This window comes from Vombatus ursinus, unplaced genomic scaffold, assembly GCF_900497805.2.
Source record: "Vombatus ursinus unplaced genomic scaffold, bare-nosed wombat genome assembly UNPS02011700.1, whole genome shotgun sequence".
NCBI classification, from domain to species: Eukaryota; Metazoa; Chordata; class Mammalia; order Diprotodontia; family Vombatidae; genus Vombatus; species Vombatus ursinus.
The window spans coordinates 3,094,205-3,117,821 of NW_020951478.1; the positions used below are offsets into that span (position 1 = coordinate 3,094,205).

A 23,617-nucleotide genomic window follows, 5' to 3' on the forward strand; every position below is an offset into this window, starting at 1 on the left:
TTCATGTAGGGACTGTCAACCAAATTATTAAAAATGGAGAAAAAATCAATAAGGTCAATTCCATTTGAGAGAAGACACCAGCATCAGAAGACTAGTAGCAGTATTGATAATCTGATTTACTCCCAAGATGTCTTGGAACATTTCCTCTTTTCTTTGCAGACAATTATAACACAATGAATAAATCTGTTTCCTCTTTAGGTTGGAATTTGTAGCTAAAAAAATAATCACCTTCCTTTATATATCTTGAACATAGACAGCTGTTTTCACGAGCTCCCTTTGTTTTGTTTTTTTTATTTGTTTGTTTTTTGTTTTGTTTTTAGGCAATTGGGGTTAAGTGACTTGCCCAGGGTCACACAGCTAACAAGTGTCAAGTGTTTGGTCTGAGGCCGGATTTGAACTCAGGTTCAGGGCCAGTGCTCTATCCACTGCGCCACCTAGCTGCCCCCACGAGCTCCTTTTGGATGACAATATAGTCACAAGTGATTTTTAGATCTCTTTCCTGACTGTGATCACAACCAAATAACATAGCAATAACACATCAGGACAGTTCATTTTTCCACACTTTGCTACAGATCCAAGGCTGGGTTTTACTTGAACTTTGTGCCTGGAGAAGAAATGGAAACCTGGACTAAAAACAAATCTCTTTAGCAGCACTTAGAATGTTTGTATCTGTTTGCATTTTGTGTGTTTTTTCAGAATGAGCAGCTATCTTTACTTTATCAGCCACAACATGACCAACTAGTGTGCAATCAATAAAGTCAACAGCTGCAAAATATTCTCAGTAAATGCTCTTTCAAGACATTGTCTTTGGTTCATTCTGACATGTTGGCTTCTTTTTGGTTGAATGTAAAACAATGAGCAGTTTCATGCTATATCTGGTTGCTTTATATTTGCTCTGTGTGATTATGTGGCTTTCATTTGGAACAAAGCATTTTTTTCCCAATAGACATGGATGTCATCAGCAGCAAAGATACAAGACTCTACCACTGTAAGTGGTTAACCTCACAGAGTTACTAAATAACCTGAGGTGATATAAAGTTGGAAACCTACCCTTGGTGGCCCACACCTTGTCAGTCAGAGCAAACAGGAATAGGATTTAGTGTGCCAGGGCCAGGAAGGAGAGTTCAGACATAAGACTGGACCTTTAGTCCTCGGAACCTCAAAGAGCTGCCTTTCTCTCAGTGTGTGACTCAAGCCCTTATATGTTCCTGTTACCTCCTCTTCTTAATCAAACATTTCTAGGAAAAAAGAAAAAAACAAAACTTCCTATCACTAAGCCAACTAACATACTCATGAATATTTGACATCACAGCTAATGTCAGGGGAGAATAGTTAGAAAATTCAAGAATTATACTTAAGTTTATAGTTGTCTTCACAGTGGTAATTACATAATTGCTTCATTCACAGCCCGCATTAGCAAAATAGAATGTATATAAACTTCACCCATTTCAGTAGTGTATTAAACTATCAAAGGCCCCACATTAAAGGGCAGAGAGGCTCTTTCATACTTCCAACTCCTAATTAGAGCCAAAGGGTTTTGTTTAACAATTAATTATTTTTGGAAGAAAAGAATGAACTTTAGCACAGCTCATGAATTATGCAACTGATTTTCCCTGTGCAGGTAATATTTGGCAGAAATATTTCTTCATTTTACCATTTGAATGGAGTTCTGCACAAAAGTGGGTGGGGTTCACAAGAGGCTGGTTTTCAGTTTAGCTTTGGACCTCATTACTTCCTGGAGAAGAATTAGAAAGAATAAGGTAAAAAGAAAGTTGTTTAGCTACTCTTTGGAGACTTGCATATATTCTTTCTTATCCTAGAATTAATGAATATCTGACCAACCAATATAATTAAAATTGACAAATGAAAAACATTTAAAGTAGATATAAGAAGTACAGTGCCTGGCACATAGAAGGTTCTATATAAATACTGGCTATTACTATTATCGTGATAGTCAATAAATGCATTGACAAATCAATCAATATGTATTGATATTGAGCACCTACTATGTTCACTTGCAAGTCATGGCATCAGCTTCCTGATGTCATGGTCCTCTTTGAGAACTAAGGACAAACAACAATGTAAAAGTGACCTTCTAAGTGCTATTTATGAGCCATACAAGGACACAAAGATACCTGTGAGGGCCCAGATCAAAGGGGACAGAGTACCAGGCTAGGAGAGATCTAGGTCTAAACACTATTTTTGACAATTACTAATTGTATTACAATGAGCAAGTCATTTCACTTTTCATAGCCTTAGTTCTCACATCTGTAAAATGAAGATAATACCTATACTTCCTACATCCCAGGGTTTTATAACACCCTGGCTCAAATTAGGATATACACTTTGCAGACTTGAGACAGACAGAGAGAGAGAGAGAGAGAGAGAGAGAGAGAGAGAGAGAGAGAGAGAGAGAGAGAGAGAGAGAGAGAGAGAGAGTGAGAGAATATGAATCAATCAATTCTAGGTAGAAAAAGTTGCACGTGATTTGATTTCAAATGAAATTAAGCAAAACTAATACTATGTTTCTTTGAAAGGTATTGGCACACAAGATGGCACAGCAAAAAAAGACAGAGACTTCAAAGGAAAGGCCCAGAAACAAGTGCAATTCAACCCAGGCCAAACCACAGCCACCTGGCGAGTGCGAATTCTGAGTGACGGTGAACACGAGCAATCAGAAACCTTCCAGGTGGTGCTGTCAGAGCCCGTCATGGCTGCTTTAGAATTCCCTGCTGCGACAACAGTGGAAATTATTGACCCAGGAGATGGTAAGAGGATTTAACATCTTTTCCTGTTGTTTCTAACAGTTGACTCCTTTTAACACATTCTTAAAAGGGAATTGCAGTCTGAACTTTCCATAGCAAGAACTTAGCAGACCTGTATTCAGTAAACATTAGGAATAAAATTAGCAATTAAGTGGAGTTAGATTTTTTTAAAAGTCAAGTACACCACAAATATGGTTTAATTCATATATTCTCTTTCCTTTAGCAGTCCATTCTTTCCATTTTGGCTTGTTTTCCTTAAATCATTACTTAAGAGGTATTTTGGCATGTGACATAGTAAATCAGGCCAATTGATATTTCCCACTTGAAAATTAGGGCCCTTCCTACCATTTTTAATGTCTTATCAATTAGATTTTCAATTGCGACTTTGAGCAAATCACTTAATCTTCCTGGGCCCCAGTTTCTTCCTTTATAAAATGAAAGGATTGTACAAGAGGTCCTCTGAAATCCCTTCTAGCTGTAGACCTAAGACCCTATAAACCTATAAAGTATCACCCAAAAGGTAGCAGGGAATAATAACAATAATAATAGTATCTGACATTTATATAGTACTATGTGCCAGGCACTGTACTAAGGGCTTTACAATTATTATCTCCTTTGATCTTCACAACAACCCTGGAAGGTAGGTGTTATTATCCCCATTTTACAGATAAAGAAATTGAGGCAGAAGTTAAATGACTTGCCCAAGGTCACACAGCCAGTAAGCATCTGAGTAGCACATCTGTCTAATTCCTGAACCTGTTCTCCAAAATTACACAAATTTTAGTTTCTATCCTTACTTTAAGATAATACATTGCTTTGGATTTTTTTTCCCAACTAGTACTTATAATCTGAGAGTTGCCTCAGTATTGAGAAGTTAAGAGACTTGTCTAGAGTCACAAAAGTTAGCATGTGTTAGATTCAGAACTTGAATGCAGGTCTTCTTAATTCTAGGACTAACCTTTTCTGTATTTATTCTTAGGTGGTACAGTGGATTGAGGTTGGTCCAAGAGGTATTGAAAGCTATACCAAGTGCACGAAGAATGAGACACCAAAAAGGATGCTCTGTTACATTCTTAAATGCAATTTATAATAATATTAACAACTGGAGTTTGTGTAGCACCTACTTGTGCCAACCTTGGAGCTCCTTGGAAAAAATCCTACTGCATACAAGACAATGTATTATCTTAAAGTTAGGCTAAAAACTAAAATCTATGTAACTTGAGAGAAGAAACAGGTTTGGGAATTAAATAGGTGTGCTACTTAGATACTTAATAGCTATGTGACCTTGGGCAAGTCACTTAACCTCTGTTTGCCTCAGTTTCTTCATCTGTAAAATGAAGTTACTAATAGCACCTCCCTCCCAGCATCATTGTGAGGATCAAATAATTGTAAATTTCTTAGCACAATGCTTGAAACATGGCAGGTACTATATAAATGCTAACTACTATTACTATTGTTATTAATTGTAGGATCTAACAAAGCATCCTTTTTGCACTCTCATTCTTCATACACTTGGTACAGCTTTCAACACCTCTTGGATCAACCTCAATTCACCATGTCACCTAGGAATAAATAGAGAAAAGGCTACCAGGGGTGGGGAACCAGGCCTTGAGGCCACATGTGGCCCTTTAGGTCCTCACGTATGGCCCTTTGACTAAATCCAAATTTCACAGAACGAATCCCCTTAATAAAAGGATTTGTTCTGTAAAACTTGACTCAGTCAAAAGGCTGCCTCCAAGGACCTAGAAGGCCACATGTGGCCTCAAGGCTGCAGGTTCCCCACCCCTGACAGCCATAGAGTCAAGAAGACCTACATTCAAGCCCTGAATCTAACACATGCTAACTTTTGTGACTTGAGACAAATCACTTAATCCTCAGTGCCTCAAGTGATGAGGCAACTCTAAGATTTTAAGGAGTAAGACAGCTGACAACCAGTATTGGTATAGGGACTTTCTTCAATAAATCACAAGTGCAGACTCATTCCATAACTCCATCCCCAAAATGCTCATTTTAATGTTGACTAGATTTTAGACCCTCTTTGACATTGATGGGAATGTGGGATAGCACATACAAAATGCATTTCTCTTTTCATTTTTTATGATTCTGTCTCCTCTGTGCCCTAGTTCTTATGGCATAAAGCTTTCTTTTAAATTTCTTTGGACTTAAACTTTTTTATCCATGAACAGGCTTAGGTCAATGGTAGTCAATGTGGATGAATATTGTGCTTGCTTCTGACCCTCGTCCTTTCTCCTCCTACTTTCACTCACCCTCTGGGCTGCCTTTTTCTCAGTCCTGCCTAAAAATGATGTTTGAGCAGCTTTTGGATAACCAACTTTTTTTTTTTAATGGAAACCTTTTAGAGGCTCTTCTGAAGTTAAAATCCCCTCAGTCAAAAAACCATGGGTTGTTTTTAAATGACCAGCTCACTTTGCTTTGTCAATCAGAGAGCTCTTAAACCTCTGTCAAGATAAAATCGACCTGAGTGCACTAACCAGAGAAGTCATGAGGAAATCTCTGCTTTAGATGGTTAACTGAGCACAGTTAAATGTAGAAAATAGAGGCTCTATTGTTACAACTTTAATTTTTTGTGAAAAACCCACCCTGCCTCTCATTTAGTTAAATGCACTGTTCAAATATATTCTGGAGTCCCATAAAAAGGCAATTAGCATTAAATTTGACTTGGTCAGCATAGTAGAAGGATAAACCAGACTTTCATCTGGTCCTGAGAATTTGGTAAATGCCCATGTAACAAAGCTTCCTGATTTAAAAGCCTAATTTGTCCTTAATGTCCACTCATGTGTTAAAATTTTGTTTGAATTCACTTCTGAATAACTTGGTTGCTAACTTACAAGGCTGAATTTCCTTGTATCAAGAAAGAAGAGATTTGATTCAATTTTATTCTGCCCTACTTCCTATTCATTAGCTCCGTCTGCCTCTTTATGCCCCAAGTCATATGGAATTCAAGGAGTAGAAGTGAGCTAAAGAGGCTTGCTAATCTGGAGTCTGTCTCCTCTATTCTGTATCCAAAGAGGACCTACCCTAAAACCATCTTAATTGTCTGTCATCCTTCAAAATCTCCAAAGGAAATCTTAGCTTCTTTTCATAATGCAACCTCATGTACGAAACCTGGATAATTAGCAGATGCTGCTTAATGCCTAGATTGCACCCCTTTTCTTCCAATGTAGAACATTTTTTCTTGTTCTTGTTTCAGTACAAATAGAGAGCAGCCATTCACCTTAGAGTTTCCATTCACGTATTAATAAATCACAGAATCAACAATGGCCCTTTCTTCATCGGATTAAATGACCCTCTGCACCATCCCACAGAGGACAAATTCCCCAAACCTTTGGTCTTTGTGATTACTTTACTCTAGTCCATGTCTAAATTCTTCATCTGTCATAAAAAAATTGTAAGGCCTTGGCTACAGACCACACAAATGCTGAATGGAGAGAAATATTCACGGTTCTCACATTTTTCTTTCCCAGAACATGATTTCTTAGATTTTTTTTCATTTTTTTAATTGCTAGACTACAAAAGGCAACACACTGTGATGAATAGAGAACTGACCTTGGAACCAAGAAGACCTGGGTTCAAATCCCTCTTCTGATACATCTGGGTTCTGTGACTTTGGGCAAGTCACAACCTCTTGGGCCTTAAACAATTCCCTAAGAGCATTATTTGTGAAGAAGTTACTGACCTGTCTTGGTAAAGGGAGGTTCTCTCCAGAAGTTCCCGGCACCATAGAAATCAGCAGTCCAATCCCTTACACTATTCTCCATTACAAAAACATCCCTGTCTCTTCATAACAAGTCGTGAATATCAATCAATCAACAATTATTGATTAAACACCTCTCTATGCCAAATTCTCTGCTAGGTACCAAGAAAGACCAAAGTGAAATTACATATTACCAAGGGAAATAATGTAAACATATGCAAAGCAAAAAAATAAAATAAAAGCCATTTTGCACAGAGATGCTAGCAGTTGGGGGTGATCAGGAAAGGCCCATGTCCTCCTCTCACCACCCAGAGGTAAACTATCAGTCCTTTGATTCCTTACTTATGTGCAGCTATATCTATCTCATTTTCCTCCTTACTCAAGTACTTGGAGAATCTCAGGCTTTCATCAAATTGGATCCAATGTTTTGTGATTCAGTAGGACATCCTCAGTTGAAAAATCAGTGTACTATAGAATTCACATAACCAATTGTTATAAAGACAAGAACTTTGTTATCTATTGAAAGGACAAACTTAGTCATCGAGCATGCCTGAGCCTTTGTATATCTTAAGTAGTAGATACCTGGTACCACAGCAACACAAGGTTCTGGAAACCCTCCCCAGCCTGAGAATTCTTTATGACAGAAGTTGGGTTAACATAGATTCAAACCAAGATGGTCTTATGTAACTCTAGCCCTAGTGCTAACAGTTGTCAACCACTGGTACCTGTTACTTGCCACAAGCATTGGCCCTTCACAGACGTAGATGATTTCCCAAGTATGGATGTGGTACTCAAGAAGCTATGGGACTATGGGACTTAAGAGGCCTCAGTTATCTTGCAGTGATTCACTACCTGTGTCTTTAGGAAGGAAAATTGTTTTGTTAGTTGAAAACTTGGACCAGAAAAGTAGATGTTTACATGGCAAAAAAAAAAAAAAAAAATGGAGGCACATGGCACCCACCACTTTGTAAATGTCAGTATCTGAATAGGAAAAACTTGATTTATTCCCATTCCATACTACATTTAGAGCCTGTTGTAAAAAGGAATGATGAATGAAGAAAATCCATTTTATCTTATAGACCCACAGAAAATTTAACAAACGTTGCCATGTTTTTCTTTTTTCTCCTTCTCTGTCTCTTTCCCTTTGGAGTCCTACTTTTCGTTTAGTCCAATAAATAATACTTCATCTCCTTGTTTCTTCCTTTGCTTTATAGAGAATCACAGAATTTTTAAAGCTGAAAGAGATTGCCTATCCCTCATTTTGGAGATGAGGGAACGGAGCCTCAGTAGATGCCTTCCTTAGCTTGGAAGAAGCTAAACATTTTCAAACAGCATTATCTGACTGTTTTCTTTAGCCTTGACTAACCTGAAAAGATTAGATCTTCACTTAGAGATGAGATAATGAGAATTCTGCCCCTAAGCAATTCATAGGATCCTAACATCACGAAAACTTAAAGCTGGAAAGAGACCTTTGAGGTCATCAGGTCCAATTCTACCCTATTCTGCAGATGAAGAAGCTGAGGCACAGAGAAAGTCATTTGCCCAGGTTCACATAAAAAGCAAGTGTCTAAAGTTAGATTAATACCCAGATCTTCCTGATTCCAAGTCCAGTGTTCTATCCTCTGCATGCAATAACCATCTTACCTTACACTGATCATCTGCTGATTGGGTTGTAATGTCCCACAAAACAGACCCCACTAATTCCTGGGATCACTGTGTTGAATTCCTAGGAGTGACCAGTCAAGGTACTGCTGCTCCTTGTATCTTTCTCTTAGTACTTCCAATGCTAAAAGTACAGAAAGCATTCCCACACACCAAAGAACAAATAGCAAATTGTCCATTTGACCATGTCAAATGACCTGAACAGACTAATTTCTAGAACAGACTTTAACAGTGTCCCTTATCAAACAGAACATAGTCTTTCACTGTTACTCAGAATAACCATTTTAAACACAACCACCGTGTGACTTTAAAAAGTTTCTTACCTCTCTGATTCTTACCACTCCATACTCACCCCTCATTAATTACTACTAATGATGCCATATATCCTCACTTCTCAAAGAATCTGTGAGATTTTGTTAATCTTTGTTAAAGTAAACAAATATTCTTAAGAACAAAAACATATCGTGACAAATTCTTATTTCATAGACAATTTTAGACATATTTATGTATTTATTTATTTATTACTTTATTTTTAAAATGAAGCTTTCTTCTCTTTTAAATTTGTATATTAACATATTTAAAAAGACAGACCTCCAGGCTAAAACTTCACTGGACTTATTTTTATTTAAAAATACTTCCTTATAAATTCAATCAATAATATTGTCTGTATTCATGAATGTAAGGTATAATAGATATTTATATTGAAAAGCTTCCTTCATTTCTTATGTCAGACCATTTCCAATCAAAGCATAGATTTTGTATGCATAGGAGAATAAAACCTTGCTGAGTCTACTCTAGCAGGACTGATCACCTGAAATATTTAAGCAATTCAGTGCTGTTATTTAGACTGTGTGTTTGAAGTCTCTTCTAACCTCTTTATGGAAAGAACTAATTGAATTTTCTTTTTTTGCAGAATTACAACAAAACATAGACACATACGTGTGTACATACGTAGTCTTGAACTAATGGATTAAATATTTGCCCACTTCAGACACTTTTTCATTGGGACTGTATTAGTTTGACTAATTATTATTTAACAGCAAATAAGCTTCATTCACACAGAGAAGTGAGGAATTTTGCATGTCTCAAGAACTCTAATGTAATTGAATGAAAAGAGATGGCAAGTTTTGTGCACCTTATATGAACTCAAGTTTATGACATAGAATTCAGATGACTCAGGAATTTTTTTTTTCTCCCTAGACCTAAAATTGATTATTATTTGTTGCACTGTAGGGAATGTAGGATGAGGGAAAACACTGCATCACTGATTCATGTTCACTGCTAAATTTGAAGGCTGACGTGTCAAGAACTGATAAAATGACAGTTCATTCAAACTGAGGACAGAGAAGTGATAAGGCAAGGAGGCCAGAACCTCAGCCCTGCCAACATCAGGAATTTTGCTTTTGAACTACATCCGTGAACTCTCAGTGCAGCATGTGGGTCACAGCTTTATGTGATTAAGAAATCTTAGGGAAAACAGGAGGTTACAACAATTTGTTAACTACAGAATATTTGCTTTCTAATAGACACAGAAAGGTACAAATGGAAATGATTCTTCTGGGAAAAGCCCTTCTCAAAAAAACTTAAACTACATGAAATAAGTACAGGCTTTACTGATATAAAATAGTATTCCTTAACAATCCAACATGAGAGAGAGACAGAGACAGAGACAGAGAGAGAGACAGAGAGACAGAGGGAGAGACAAAAAGAGAGAGAGAGAGAATTATACAAGTAACACTGTGCTAAGAACTAGGGGATACAAATACAAGGCAACAAAAAGACAGTCTCTGCCTTCAAGGAGCTTATATTCTAATAGGGAAAGACAATATAAAAAGGGAGCTAGAAAGGGGTTTGTTAAAGAGAGCAGCAAAGGGAGGAACATGGAAGGCAAGGTGGAACCAGGAGAGAAAATACTGTGGATTCCCTGAGATTTTTATGCAATGGTGGTGCCAGGCAGGAACTCACCAATCAGCGGTTTTCATGTTTGTACAGTACCTGAGGAAAGTCTTCAGATTCCATGCTATTCTTGAACTGCACATGCAATGCTAAGCCAGACAGACAGCTCCTAGGAGCAGCATCTTCTTGTATATGCCATGATTTCTATTACAATGTTCCTATTTATTATTCATGTGTGTCTCCATTATGGTTGATAAATATGATTGTTTCTCTGTATAGAGAAAAAATAAGTCATAGACAAGTTGATAGATTTTTCTCAGGTTTAGCTTTCAAATATATAACAAATCCTATGTTCACCATCAGTTGTCCACAGATTTAAATAAGGATACAATATAAACATATTATAATATTTACAGAAAGTTATTTTAATGGACTAAATTTAATACCAGTCATGACACTATATTTTCTTTTCTTTCTTGCATCTCAACAGTTTTTAAGAACTCACTTTATCCTGTTAAATTTTACAGAGTAGCGTTTGTCTTTGTCTATCTGTCTCTGTCTCTCATATACCAGGATTTGGTCAGCTTCTAGAGCAAGGCTTTTCTGTGTGTGTCATGGACCTCTTTATGATTTTTGGAGAAACCCATCAGTCCCTTCTCTGAATAATGCTTTTAAATGTACAAAGAGCATAAGATTACAAAGGACACCAATTATATTGATATATAATCATGGAAATTTGTCTTAGAAAATAAGTTCATGGGTTCAAGGTTAAGAACCTCAATCACAGAGAGAAATGTTTCCTTCTTGGAGTGCTAACAACCGCTTTATTTTGACTTCCAAAAACCACTTGGAATGCTAAAGTAACAAACAGTGGCAGTACTAGTAATCATAAGTATTTTTCTGTTCAGATGACGTTGTTCCAGTCATGCCCATTAGCTCACAAAGAAAACAATGGCTGTCACTTAGCTTCATTTAACACAAAGACCGATAATATTTATGATATCATTTCACCCTGTTACATTACTGAAATATTCCTTCATTCACTCATTCAATTAACCAAGATGTATTGAGTACCAATTTTTTTTTTTCTTTGGTTTTCTCTAACAGTGGCGGATCTTCTAGGCAACACTTATTTCCAAGCAGAGGAAGCAGTCCCTAGATACATAGGTTTTTCATTATTTTCTTCCTGCTTCTACTCCTAATTTTCCAGAATCTAAGTCTGACTTGGCAACCGTTTTTAATCTAATTGGAATTGCCCTCTTTTTCCCACTCTTGTCTTTGCTCTTTGACTTCCAAGGCATTACTCCTTTAAGATAAATTGATCATGATGCTGTAAAAAAAAATTTACACCATCACCAAATGAACCCAAAATGCTGTGCCCACTTGAAGCAGGCTGCACACATGAAGTTATCAGCTCTCATGATAAAGTGAAGTACAGAAAAATCTAACAGAAATTTCCAGCAAATCAACCTTTTCTCCTCTACACTCCCCCACCACTTTCTCCCTCTACACATTCAGTCACATTTCCTATAGATAAAAAAACGTCCAAGGGAATAGATAAGCCTGGTACTGTGCTCTCAAGGTCAGCAAGCCCAGGTTTTGTCAAACCAAGTGGAGGAGTGAATTCCAGAGCTGAAGGCCCCCCACAGAGATTACCCTACTTTTCTCTCTTTCATAATTCAAGTCTACTGACAAAATGAAGGAGTGCTGCCCTGCCTTACTCTATAGATTTAAGTGGTCCAGGGTAAGAAAGTGATACTCAAGACTCAAACCACATGGGGCTTTAATAATTAAAATCCAACACATGGAATTTTTCAAGTAAATTTTATAAATAAGTGCCTGACTAGTACAGATGAGTTGAATGTGTATTAATTATAATAAACACCACCCAACAAGTGAATTTTTCTGTACAAAGTATGACTTGCAGTTTTCATGCAAGGTAGAGTTAAATAAGTCCACTGACAAATATCAAATTTCTTTTGATGATGGAATACTTTCCCTATATTCATCTGAAAGAAAACAACACTACTAAAACATTATACATATCAACTTTGTGTAAGATATGTTGCTTTTTTTGTTGCAAAGTTTGATTAAAATCTCTACCTTGAAATTGAATGTTGTGGGTGTGTTTTTGGTTTAAAAGGAATTAGAAATAATGAAATCCTAATCCATAAAAGTATAGTTAATCTGAAGCTGAATTCTATTTCATAGTCTTATGCTTTTCAACTAAGAATATGGGATAAATTAGCTAGATAAAAGCAACTGCTATAAAACCAATTCACATAATAAAACTGGAGATTTTTAAAATTATATTGTGAAATCTTAAGACCACAGATTTTATCAAATCAGAATGGTGACATTTTCTATTAAGTATTATTTTCTTGCCTGCAGTATTTCTAGTATTCTTTGACCATCAGAGAGTCATGTGGTGCAGTGCTTCAAAGAGAACATGATGAGTTGTTTTCAGTATTCTTTTTTAAAAGAAAATTGTCAACAAGGCATTTATGCAATAAGTTCTGAAGTAACTATGTCAAACAATCAGTTACTACAGTGCTATATAATAAATGTTTTAGAAAATCATTTAAGTCATCTGTATGAATTTTTTTTATTATTACCTCTTTTTGATATAGCCTTCATCTACCATTAAAAAATGAGAAATTTGTATTTGTGTGAGTACATTTGTATATGTCATAGTTATTCTTCTAGGGAAAGAGTCCAAATAAATGTTTCTTTACATCTGATGAATAGAGTTCTGAATTGCAAAGGAATTTCTGCTTTCAAAAAAAAGTGTACATTGCATGATTATCCCTCTAAGCATGCAACATCCAAAATGAAAGAGATTAAGTTAATTTGCTGAAGTTTCATTCTCTGCCAAGAGGCCAAAACTAATTTTCAGGGAAGGTATGCCAGAAGCCCTTACTTAAGTGAGAAAAAGAGATTACAGAGGAGATGAAAGAGAAATAATTTTTTTTTTGATTCCCAAGGAGATGATGCTTTGGCTCTGAATTGTATGTTTTAGATGTTTGTCTCCTCGCCCCCACACTTTCTCTCACTATTGTTCTGTAGTACATCATGAAAGGAACAACAACAAAACAAAAACAAAAACAAACACTGGGGAAGATGCTTGTTTCACAGGTGATGATCTCAGGAAGTACAGTAATGACTGTTTATTCTATGTTATCTTTGCAGAATCAACAGTGTTCATTCCTCAGTCTGTCTACACCATTGAAGAAGATGTTGGTGAATTGTTCATCCCCATTAGGAGAAGTGGAGATGTGAGCCAGGAATTAATGGTGATCTGCTACACTCAACAAGGTAGTACAAGTCAGGTTAAGTACAAATAATGACTGAAGAAAAGGGAATCCTCTCAAGGCAAAGACACTAAGAACAGCTACCTTTCCTTTTGACTAACTGGTAATGAAGCTTAGCAGACATTCTTTACCAAGGATCTAGGACTACTGAATAAATAAGTACTTTTCCAAACAACCTGAAATGCCTCGGGTACAAAATACTCTAAATTAAAAGAAATTGAAGGTTCTACATGGTGGATTATTGATGGTGAGCTTTAGTGCAGAGGTATCAAACATGCTCCCCCTGTGTCCAACAACACTCCTGAGTGCAGCCAAACCAGATTAAAATGTAATTGGGAAATATTTAACAAAACACATAAAAATATAATACAACATAATTAATGTTAATTTGTGGTTTCCTAAGTCAGTATTTGAGTTTGATGTCCCTAATTTGGTGGATCAAGAGTTAGGAAGAGTGGTGCAGGGGATAGAGTGCTGGAGTCAGGAAGGTCTGAGTTCAAATCTAGCCACAGATATTAACTGTGTGACCCTTATCTGTAAAATGGAGATAAGAATAGCACCTACCTCTCAGGGTTATTATGAGGATCAAATGAGATGATAATTATGAAGTGTTTAGCACCATGCCTGGCACATGGTAAGCACTACATAAATGTTTGCTGTTATCATACAGATAGGTACAGTGGATAGTGTGGTAGGCCTGGAATCAGGAAGACCTGAGTTCAAATCTGGCCTCAGGCACGTACTACCTGTGTGACCCCAGGCAAGTCACTTAATTCTGTTTGCCTCAGTTTCCTCATTTGTAAAATGAGCTGGAGAAGGAAATGATGAACCACTCCAGTATCTTTTTTTTTTTTTTGGCAAGGCAATGGGGTGAAGTGATTTGCCCAGGGTCACACAGGTAGTACGTGCCTGAGGCCAGATTTGAACTCAGGTCTTCCTGAATCCAGGGCTAGTGGTCTATCCACTTCACCATCTGGATGCCCCCTACCACTCCAGTATATTTGCCAAGAAAACTTCAAATGGGGTCACAAAGAGTCAGACACAACTGAAATGACTGAACAACAAAAACAATTATTGTATCCTATACTTAAAATCTGGTCAATCACTTAACCATTCTGGGCCTCAGTTTCCCTATTTATAAATTGAGCAATATTATAACTATAGTGCTTACTCCTCAGATTATTGTTGTAGGGATCAAATAAGAGAATATATATAAAGTGCTTTGCAAACCTTAAAGAGTTATAAAAACATCAGTCATTTGTAGCACCTGGGCAGTTGTGTAGCTTTGGAGGTTTTGTGTTTTTGGTTTTTTTTTTTAATACTTACAAAGTAATTTAAAATGACAAAATGCCTAATGAAAGAGAGTACATCTGCAATTTTATAGTTTAACTACACCTGACCAACATTTTGTTTCTCAAAGACAAATACAATATCTTTCTGGGGTATTTATGTGTCTTTCTAGTTTAATTTATTAGAGCTTAAAGTCAGGACCAACTCATATTGAATTTGTGGCTGACTTTTCCATAGGTCTAATCCATCATCCATTGACAGGTACTGATTTTCTCTAGCATTCTTGGGTTGTTTTGATCTTCCAGTAGAAGGAATAAACCAGTTCACCCAGGAGGATATCTTAGCAGAGTAAATCATTACAGCCAGAGGAAATAGTTTGTTCCACTACACTGAGGCAAGATTTCAAGATTAACCACTTACTGGCCATCATATAGACAGCTAAAGATTATTGGAATTTATACCAAGTTCCTCCTTAGCCATCTGGGTTCCACTCACTGCTTATAACCCTATGTCATATTCCTAGGAAAATCTTTGGGGCTACTCTAACTAAGTATAGATTTCTAAAACACACTGGTGTAGCCTTCATTATTTAACCCAACACCTTTCTGTTCCCTTAAAAATATGTATTTGCCTTAGAAATAAATAATATACTCTTTCTGGAAGATAAAAAGTCAATCTGGTTATTTGTATGCACATAGTAAAACAAAAAATGATAGTTCAGGTGCTTATATGCTAAATTTTAGTTACAACATCTGTCAAAATACTTTGTTTATGCATGAGTAATGCATTTATGTATATAATCTGTAACAGAAATTTATGTTAAAATTGTCCTCTTTTTATATTAAATCATTTCTAACCAAAAAATGGTTCTAACTAAATTGATTTTGTATAACACAAAATTATTCCTTAATTTGAATTATAATCTGAAGAACCTTACTAGGAATGAAATCTTTTTGCTTAACAGGAATATAAAAAGCTCCTGTAGAGCTTTTTGAAAGTTGCACTTAGGTGAAAGCAGGCATCCATAATATTTTATTAATCTGTGAGCATATTTTTATAATTTCTAAGGGAATCTTTAAATTGTACCTTTGTTTTGGAACTCAGGAGGAAGAAAAATAGGAGACCATAGCACTCATTTATTTTTAAGTGGCTTGAAGTCAGCTTAGAATCCTTAGAATTGTGAATAATAACTAATGTAGTGGGAAAGGTGAAGAAGTAATTGATCATTATGATAATACATTGGGAATAACAAAGTAAAATCTTGGATGTGAAAATCTGTGTCTTTGAAAGCAGATTTGGGATTTTTTTTCCTCATGAAACTTTTTGACCACTCTTTCCTCCCAGGAACCGCAACAGGGACCATCCCAACATCTGTGCTCTCGTATTCTGATTACATATCCAGGCCTGAGGATCATACCAGTGTTCTCAGATTTGACAAAGACGAACGGGAGAAAATGTGCCGGATTGTTATTATTGACGACTCTTTGTATGAAGAGGCTGAAACATTTCACGTTCTGCTGAGCATGCCCATGGGCGGAAGAATTGGTTCAGAGTTCCCAGGGGCTCAGGTTACGATTATCCCTGACAAAGATGATGGTAAGAACTAATTTATCATTCCAAATGTTGTCTCTAGAAGAAGCAAAATGTGGCAAAGGATGATAATATAAATGTATGTTATCCTCCCATTATATATCAACTTGGTGTTCTTTCCATTTCCACCTGCTTCCTTCCTCAACCAAACCTAATGTCAGTGAAATAGAATCTTTGAAAAATGGCTATATTCACACTTATTTTAGAATTAGTTATTCATATATTCTGCTGCCTCTATGTCTCTGCATAATATGTGATTTTGTCTGCATAGCATGATTTTTAAGTGCTTAAAGAACAAGGGCCATATATAAATGGTTTCTTTTATACACTATGTAACCTGATATCAGGTAATATTAAATGATTAATGTTTTTTTTTAAATTTTGAGGAGAAAAAATAAGGAAAGTAAATGCAGTTAAATCTGGTTAGTTTCTGCTTGGGCTAGTCTGGATAGATTTTGTAATTAAACTCTGTATCCAAAGTCATTCCTGATGGAACCTGCCAGGCAAGGATGTTAAATCAGTAACTAGAAAGCTTGTGAAAGAGAGGAGGATCTTGTTCCACCCCATCCCCTTAAAGAGAAATTCCAAAGAAAAATTCCTTCCTCTGGTAGGAAGAGTGACAGAGATGGAGAGAGAGAGAGAGGGGGAGAGAGAGAGAGAGAGAGAGAGAGAAACAGAGAGAGACAGATGGAAAGATGTGGTTTTTATAAACTTTCCACGTAGAGAGGTGTATTGTTGGATTTGGTTTGGATTGTTTTTTTTTTTTTTAAACAACCAGTGAAGAAAGAAGTGAGGCATGGATGGCAGTGTAGGGCGCCATGAAGAGACAAGGATACACAACATTTGTTTCTTCATCCCTGCCAGTCTTTCCCTCAGGGTAACAAGGAGAAGAAGAGAAAGGCAAAGCCAGAGTTTTTGCCTTGGGGAGAAAAGCTGTTGGAGCTCTGACACCTAAGCACCCCTGAAGTCTCATGAGTGGGACAGTTGGGGACCAGGAAGGCATTTTGGCACACACTAAATGATCCACAGCTCACCATTTGAAACTGAGAACAGGCAAAGGGAGGAAAAGGACCAGGAATGATAATAATTGAAAGAGCTAAAAAATTATTAATTATAACTCAGAATTTGCTTTAAACTTTATTCTAAAATTATTATTTCCTTTTGGTGTTTTGGCTTATTAAAAAGTTAACTTTTCAATATAGATAAGGTAAACATCTATGGTCATATCTGGGTAAGTAATAGGGACTGTGATTTCATTGGTAAAGGGAACTAGGTGATAAGGAAACTCCCTTTACAGATAGAGATAGGTACCATATAGTCCTAGAGAGTTGCATAGACTGCTAAAAAGTTAAACAATTTCCCCAGGGTCCCACAGCCTGTATGTGTCAAAAACAGGACTTCAATCCAAGTTTTCTTGATTCAAAAACTGGCTCTCTATCCACTACCCTACACAGCCTTTCAAGCTTGTAGAAAGCCAGTGTATTTTCATTTTAAATGAAATAGGAAGCCCCAAAATTAGATTATATACTTGGGCACGCTGCCACCACTTGTGGCCACCTAAATTCAAGGATGGTTCTTTTAGAGCTGAATAACCTCCTTTGAGGTGGAAACTCCGAAGGCAATTTTTGTGAAAAGTGATACATTGTGGAGAAAAAGATCATTTAAGGCCATCTAGTGGTTTTAAAATAATGTGCATTGCTAGATTTAAGAAACTGCCTTTCAGTTCTGTTTAAATTTTCTCTTTAATGTTTGTATTAAATTAATTATATTTAGTTAATTAGTTATTTTTATTGATATCTTCTAAGAAAAGGAGAATGGTACTTTTAAAATAAGGTTGTCCATCTATATCCAGAATAGCTTAATTCTGTGTATTCTATTCAAATTTCCAAGTACACACACATAATGGAGGGAGAGGGGGAGGTTGGAATGGGGAATGCAAAAGAAAGGCTTAAAACAAATTTATCAAATAGTAATAAAACTCCTACTTCATTGGACAAAGACCTTCATGAATGGTGGAAGTGTTGGTGGTCATCATCATTGTCTTCAAAAAGACCAGTAATATTGAACAGCCACATGATTTTTCATTCTCTTTTTCTTCTGGGCCACAAGGAGAGGGCAAACAAGGGAAATTCAAAATAGCAGCTGCTTTTTCTTAAAGTAAAAACAATTTTTAGCTTAAAAGTCAAGTACAAAAGGATGCTATGTTCCCCATGATACAGCTAGGTGGCTGAGTGACTTGAATGCTGAACTTGGAGTCAGAAAGACCAGAGTTCTAATCTTACCTCAAACGGGTAATAGCTGTGGGACCCTGGATAAGTCACATTACCTCTTTCAGTCTCAGTTTGCTCATCTGTAAAAAGGGGATGGGGCAGGTAGGTGGTACAGTGGCAGGTAGGTGGTACAATGGATAGAGTATGAGGGTTCTGGAGTCAGGAAGACCTGAGTTCAAATTAGGCCTTAAACACTTACCAGCTAGGTGACCCTGGGTAAGTCACTTAACCCTGTTTGCCTCAGTTTCCTCATCTGTAAAATGAGTTGGAGAAGGAAATGGCAAATTGCTTTAGTAGCTTTGCCAGGAAAACCCCAAATGAGGTCACGAAGAATCAGACTCAACTGAAGCTGCACAATAAAATGGGTATAATAAGCACCTACTTCACAGGGTTGTTGTGGGGATCAAATGAGATTACAGATGTGAAGTGCTTTGTAAACTATGGAAAACCTAGCTATTAGGAAGAGTAATAGTAATAACCCTATCAAGAAGCCAATTTGGACCTGGAGAGTATACCTCAGACACCACCTAGTGGCAGCTCTTCTGGATTACAGGCATTGTTCCTGAGTCCCCTGAAATAATAGCCTTCTAAGCCTAAACCTTTAAAGGGAAATCAAATTGCACAGAGTCCATATATGTAAAACCCAGGAATACACTTAAATATTACACATCAAACTATATGTACAATGTGTGCATGTTTGTGTGTGTGTGTGTGAGAGAGAGAGAGAGAGAGAGAGAGAGAGAGAGAGAGAGAGAATAAGAGAGAATGAAAATCTGCAGGAATATTTTAAAAATTCAGTTATAATGGGTTTTAAGATATGATCTGATAAATCTAGAGATTTGTGATTTTCTCCTTGCTCTCTGAAGCATGATATTTACACACTTATGTATATGACTGCCACATCTGTAATTTCATCCCTGACCTCCATTCCAACTTCTATCCTATGTTCTCAGCTCTCTGTTGGATATTTTTTCTTAGACTTTCCATTCTCACCACATCTAAAATAGCATACGCAAATACCAGCACCCGTTCTGACTTCCCTGTTTCTGTCAGCAGTACTCTCATTCTCCCTATCACTGAAACCCAAAACCTGTTTTATTGGTCTCTTTCTCTATCCCATCACTCCACCAACCCACAGGAAATCACTCTCTTTAGTGTTCCTTCCATCTGTCTTTTAGTGTTCCTTCCATCTGTCTTTTCTTTACTGTTTTCATTATCTGTATTCACTAAGGAGCTTCCAGTTCTTATCATCACATGCCAAGATTGTAGCAATAATCTCCTACCTTATCTCATTAGCTTGAATCTTACTAAAATAATCATCAAAAATATTTAATTTTTTCCATTTGCCTATAACAGAATCTCTAGGGTTTTTATGTGTCATGCATCCCTTTGGGAGACAGGTGAAGTTTATGGGTTCCTTTTAAGAATAATGTGTTTAAGTGATTGAAGGAAATGCTAAATTTTACCTGGAGGTTGGTGAAAATATTTCTTCCCATCCAAGTTCATGGATCTCCTGAAATCTCTCTGACCTCAGGTTAAGAACCCCTGGCTTAAAGCAGTAAGAGGAAGGGTTTCTTTTATATGAATTGACCTGAATGACCTACAAAAAAGTCAATTACAGGAAGTAAAAGAAACTTATTTTAGTTTGGTGGGTAATTTTTAAAATTAACTTAGGATAATAAAAAGTTGAATTTACTTGATTTACATAGTAATAAAAGAATATAAAATTTTATTAAGTATAACAAATATTTTGAAAATATACTTAAATTACACATTGTGCCCAATTTTATACATTTTCCCATGCAATATCTACTCAATAAGTTGATGGGCTTTCCCTTGATATTTTAATATTCTGAGTCTACCAGTTGAACCCTAGACCTGTTTGTCTCTACCAGTTCAATGTTAAGCCTGAGTTATACTTTGCACTTTCTACATGACCAGCACATCTCCTTTTCCAATCATACATGTCCAGAATAATATCTGTATGGACAAAAGTCTAACAGGGGTGGGGAACCTTCAGCCTTGAGGCCACATGTGGCCTGCTAGGCCCTCAGGTCCGGCTTTTTGACTGAGTCCAAGTTTTACAGAACAAATCCTTTTATTAAGGGGATTTGTTTTGTGAAGTTTGGATTCAGTCAAAAGGCCACATTTGAGGACTTTCACCCAAGTTGTCAAATTTATTCTGTCAGTCTCATTCAAACACTACATTCCATTCCTTCTAGCCTTTCTCCAAATTGAACATTCCGTCTCCATGCCTTTGCATGCATGGGCTGTCCCCTCACACCCTGAATGCATTCATTCCTGATTTCTGCCTCTTGGAAGCCATAGCTTTCTTCTGAGTTTTCTAGCTACTTCCTCATGCCCTATCCCTGTAGCACTCTGGGCTTTCTTTCCCATGCTTGCAGTCCAAGCACCTTCATAACTGTCCTTCTCAGTCTCTTCTGTATTGCCTTCCCCCATTAAGGATGAAAACTCCTTGAGAACAGGAGCTATCTTTTGTTGTTGTTGTTACTTGAATTCCTAGCACTCAGCACAGTGTGTGACACATTATAAATGTAATAAATATTTGTTGACCAACTCATTAGCCATTAAAGCTTAAAACTACACTAACACTTCTGGACATCCTGCAACTCAATAAGTCAAAAAGCATTTGTTAAGTGCCTATAGTGGGTCAGATACTCACACTATGTTATATCTGCCCTGGGCCCTTCCCCCGTCCAGCAGAATGTTAGCTCCTTAAGGGCTAGGAGCCTTTTTGTCTTTTTATCTCCAGTCACCTTGGACACATTAGTATTAATAATATTTGTTGGATTGGAATATATTAATAAAATCAAGAATCTACTAAATTAATGAGATATTAGCATTATAGTCAGAAAAGGAGGAAAGGGAAGAAAGACAGACACAAGCACACATCAAGAAACAAAAAAGATTGCTTTCACTCAACTCTCATCTGTGGTTCGGAGAAGCTGTAATACACACACACACACACCAGTAAAACTGTCTCAACAGACAGACCAAACCAGGTTGAAGGTAACCAACAGGCCTCAAACCCATTGGTGAATTAAGGGGATGTCTACCTCAAGCATATGAAGATTTCCCCCAGAGGAATGAGTGGATGAGAACAATTTGTTCCAAAGGACATGAAGGTGGCTGAAGCAGGTGCTATCGAGTGCTTAGAGCTTGGTCAGACATTGAAGACGACTAGGTCATCCACTGCATCCTGGGCCATTGCTAGTTGTCCTGACTTTTGTCCTGCACTGGACTTTGATGACTCTGTGAGAATGAGGCTGAAGACTTTGTGCAACTCTTGCCTCACTTAAGTCCAATTCACACAGAAGTCAAGACTTCACCAGATCACTTCATGATATCATTGCTCCTCTTTGAAAACAAGGAGGAATAACAGCTTAAGGACATAGGTACCCAGGCACTTAGACACTTACAAATATAAGCAAGGACATATGCACTTTGGTAATAAGGTATTTAGTTACTTAAGTACTTAGACATTTAGATAATTAGGCACACAAGTATTTAGGGAGATAGGCACTTAAGTACTTAAGTGGACATAGGTAGTTAGGTAATTAGTTGCTGAGGTACTTAGGTATTTAGGGTTATAATTAGTATTAGGGTTCAATCCTGAAGCAAATTAAACTGAATTAAATCGTTTTGAGCTGATTTGACTGAATGGAAATGTTTTAAAGCAGCCTGAACTGGATTGAAGCAGTTTAAACCCATTTAGAGCAGATTGAACTGGTTCAAATCAGATTAAAATGATTTGAGCAGTTTTAAACTGCAATTAACTGGTTTGAACCCATTTAAATTGGATTAAACTCAAATACTTAAGCACAAATTAGGTAATTAGATATTTAGGTAATTGGGGAGTAGGTACTTCTACTTAGCCCATTAAGAAATTAAGTACTCTGTTACTTAGAGTAATTTGGTAATTTGGTACTTAGGTAATCAGTTAATTAGCTACATAGGTATTTGCAAGTATTTAGGGATATTGATACTTAGACAATTAGGTACTTAGAGGCATAGATTTATATGTATTTAGGAATTTGGGATTAGAATTAGGGTTAGGGTTCAAACCAGATTGAATAGGATTGAACCTGTTTAAACCATTTAAACTGGTTTGACTCTAAGGTCCCACCTTCTGCAAGAGGCCTTTCCCAGTCCTTAGTCTTAGTGCTTTTTCTCCATTATCTCCAATTTATCCTATTTGTACATAGTTGTTGGCATGTTATCTTCTCTCATTAGACTATGGACTCCTTGAAAGAAAGGATTTTTTTTTCCCTTTCTTTGCATCCTCTGTCCTTATCTGGCACATTATTAGTGCTTTTTTAATAAATTCTAGTTGACTGACTGACTCGAGGCTCAGTATCCTAAAGTTTTTTATTTGTCCTAGTCATCATCATCATCCATGGTCCCCTCTAGCATTGTCATTAAAATGGGTTTGGGCTTTACTGGATTTTATTATAGACTTGATCTGATACTAAAATTCATAAGCATTGTACTTGTAATGAGTCATGAATATCTAACTCAAAGATATCTTATCAGTCCTTTTGCATTAGACTTCTGCAAGGCTTAGAGTACTCAACCTAAAGCAAATACTTTATCTAGTCTTAGTAGAAAGGGGGCTGGATGGTGCAGGAGATAGATAGGGATTCTTCACTGGTCTTGAAGTTGATCCTCTCTGAAATGTGAAAAAATTTCCACCCTCTAGTGACCAGTGCACAAAAGCAATGGGCTACCTTTGCATGTGAGATGGTTCACTCATGTTGGCAAAACCCACTATTGTTCATTGGCAGCTTCAGCAAAGAAACTGGAGATGAAATGGATCACAGAAAGTTAGTCAACTTCTCAAAATTGAAAGTTAACTACTGGAGTCACATAAAGAAATCTCCTATGTAAAGAAGTGCCTCACTAGAAGAAAAATAGGAAATTTCTATTTCTGTCTCCCTAATTTGAGAATCTAGGTATTCAAATCAATTTTTTTAATTTTGAGAAAGAATTGAGGAAAACTCACATATTTGGTGATTTTGCATTTTATAAAATAAATTTAAAACCCTGAATAAATAAAAATATATTACTATATATACACATAAAAATAAATTACTATAA

The 23,617-nt window shown here is 36.7% G+C and overlaps 1 protein-coding gene across 1 annotated transcript in view; it reads left to right on the forward strand.

Annotated features, from left to right (window-relative positions):
* Positions 1-23,617, forward strand: part of FREM2 (FRAS1 related extracellular matrix protein 2) — a 201,395-nt gene that overhangs the window by 99,007 nt on the left and 78,771 nt on the right. Inside the window, exons 4-6 of the mRNA XM_027856928.1 lie at positions 2,538-2,768; positions 13,228-13,353; positions 15,984-16,235. Coding sequence (XP_027712729.1) covers positions 2,538-2,768; positions 13,228-13,353; positions 15,984-16,235 — 609 coding nt within the window. The remainder of the gene's footprint in view (positions 1-2,537; positions 2,769-13,227; positions 13,354-15,983; positions 16,236-23,617) is intronic.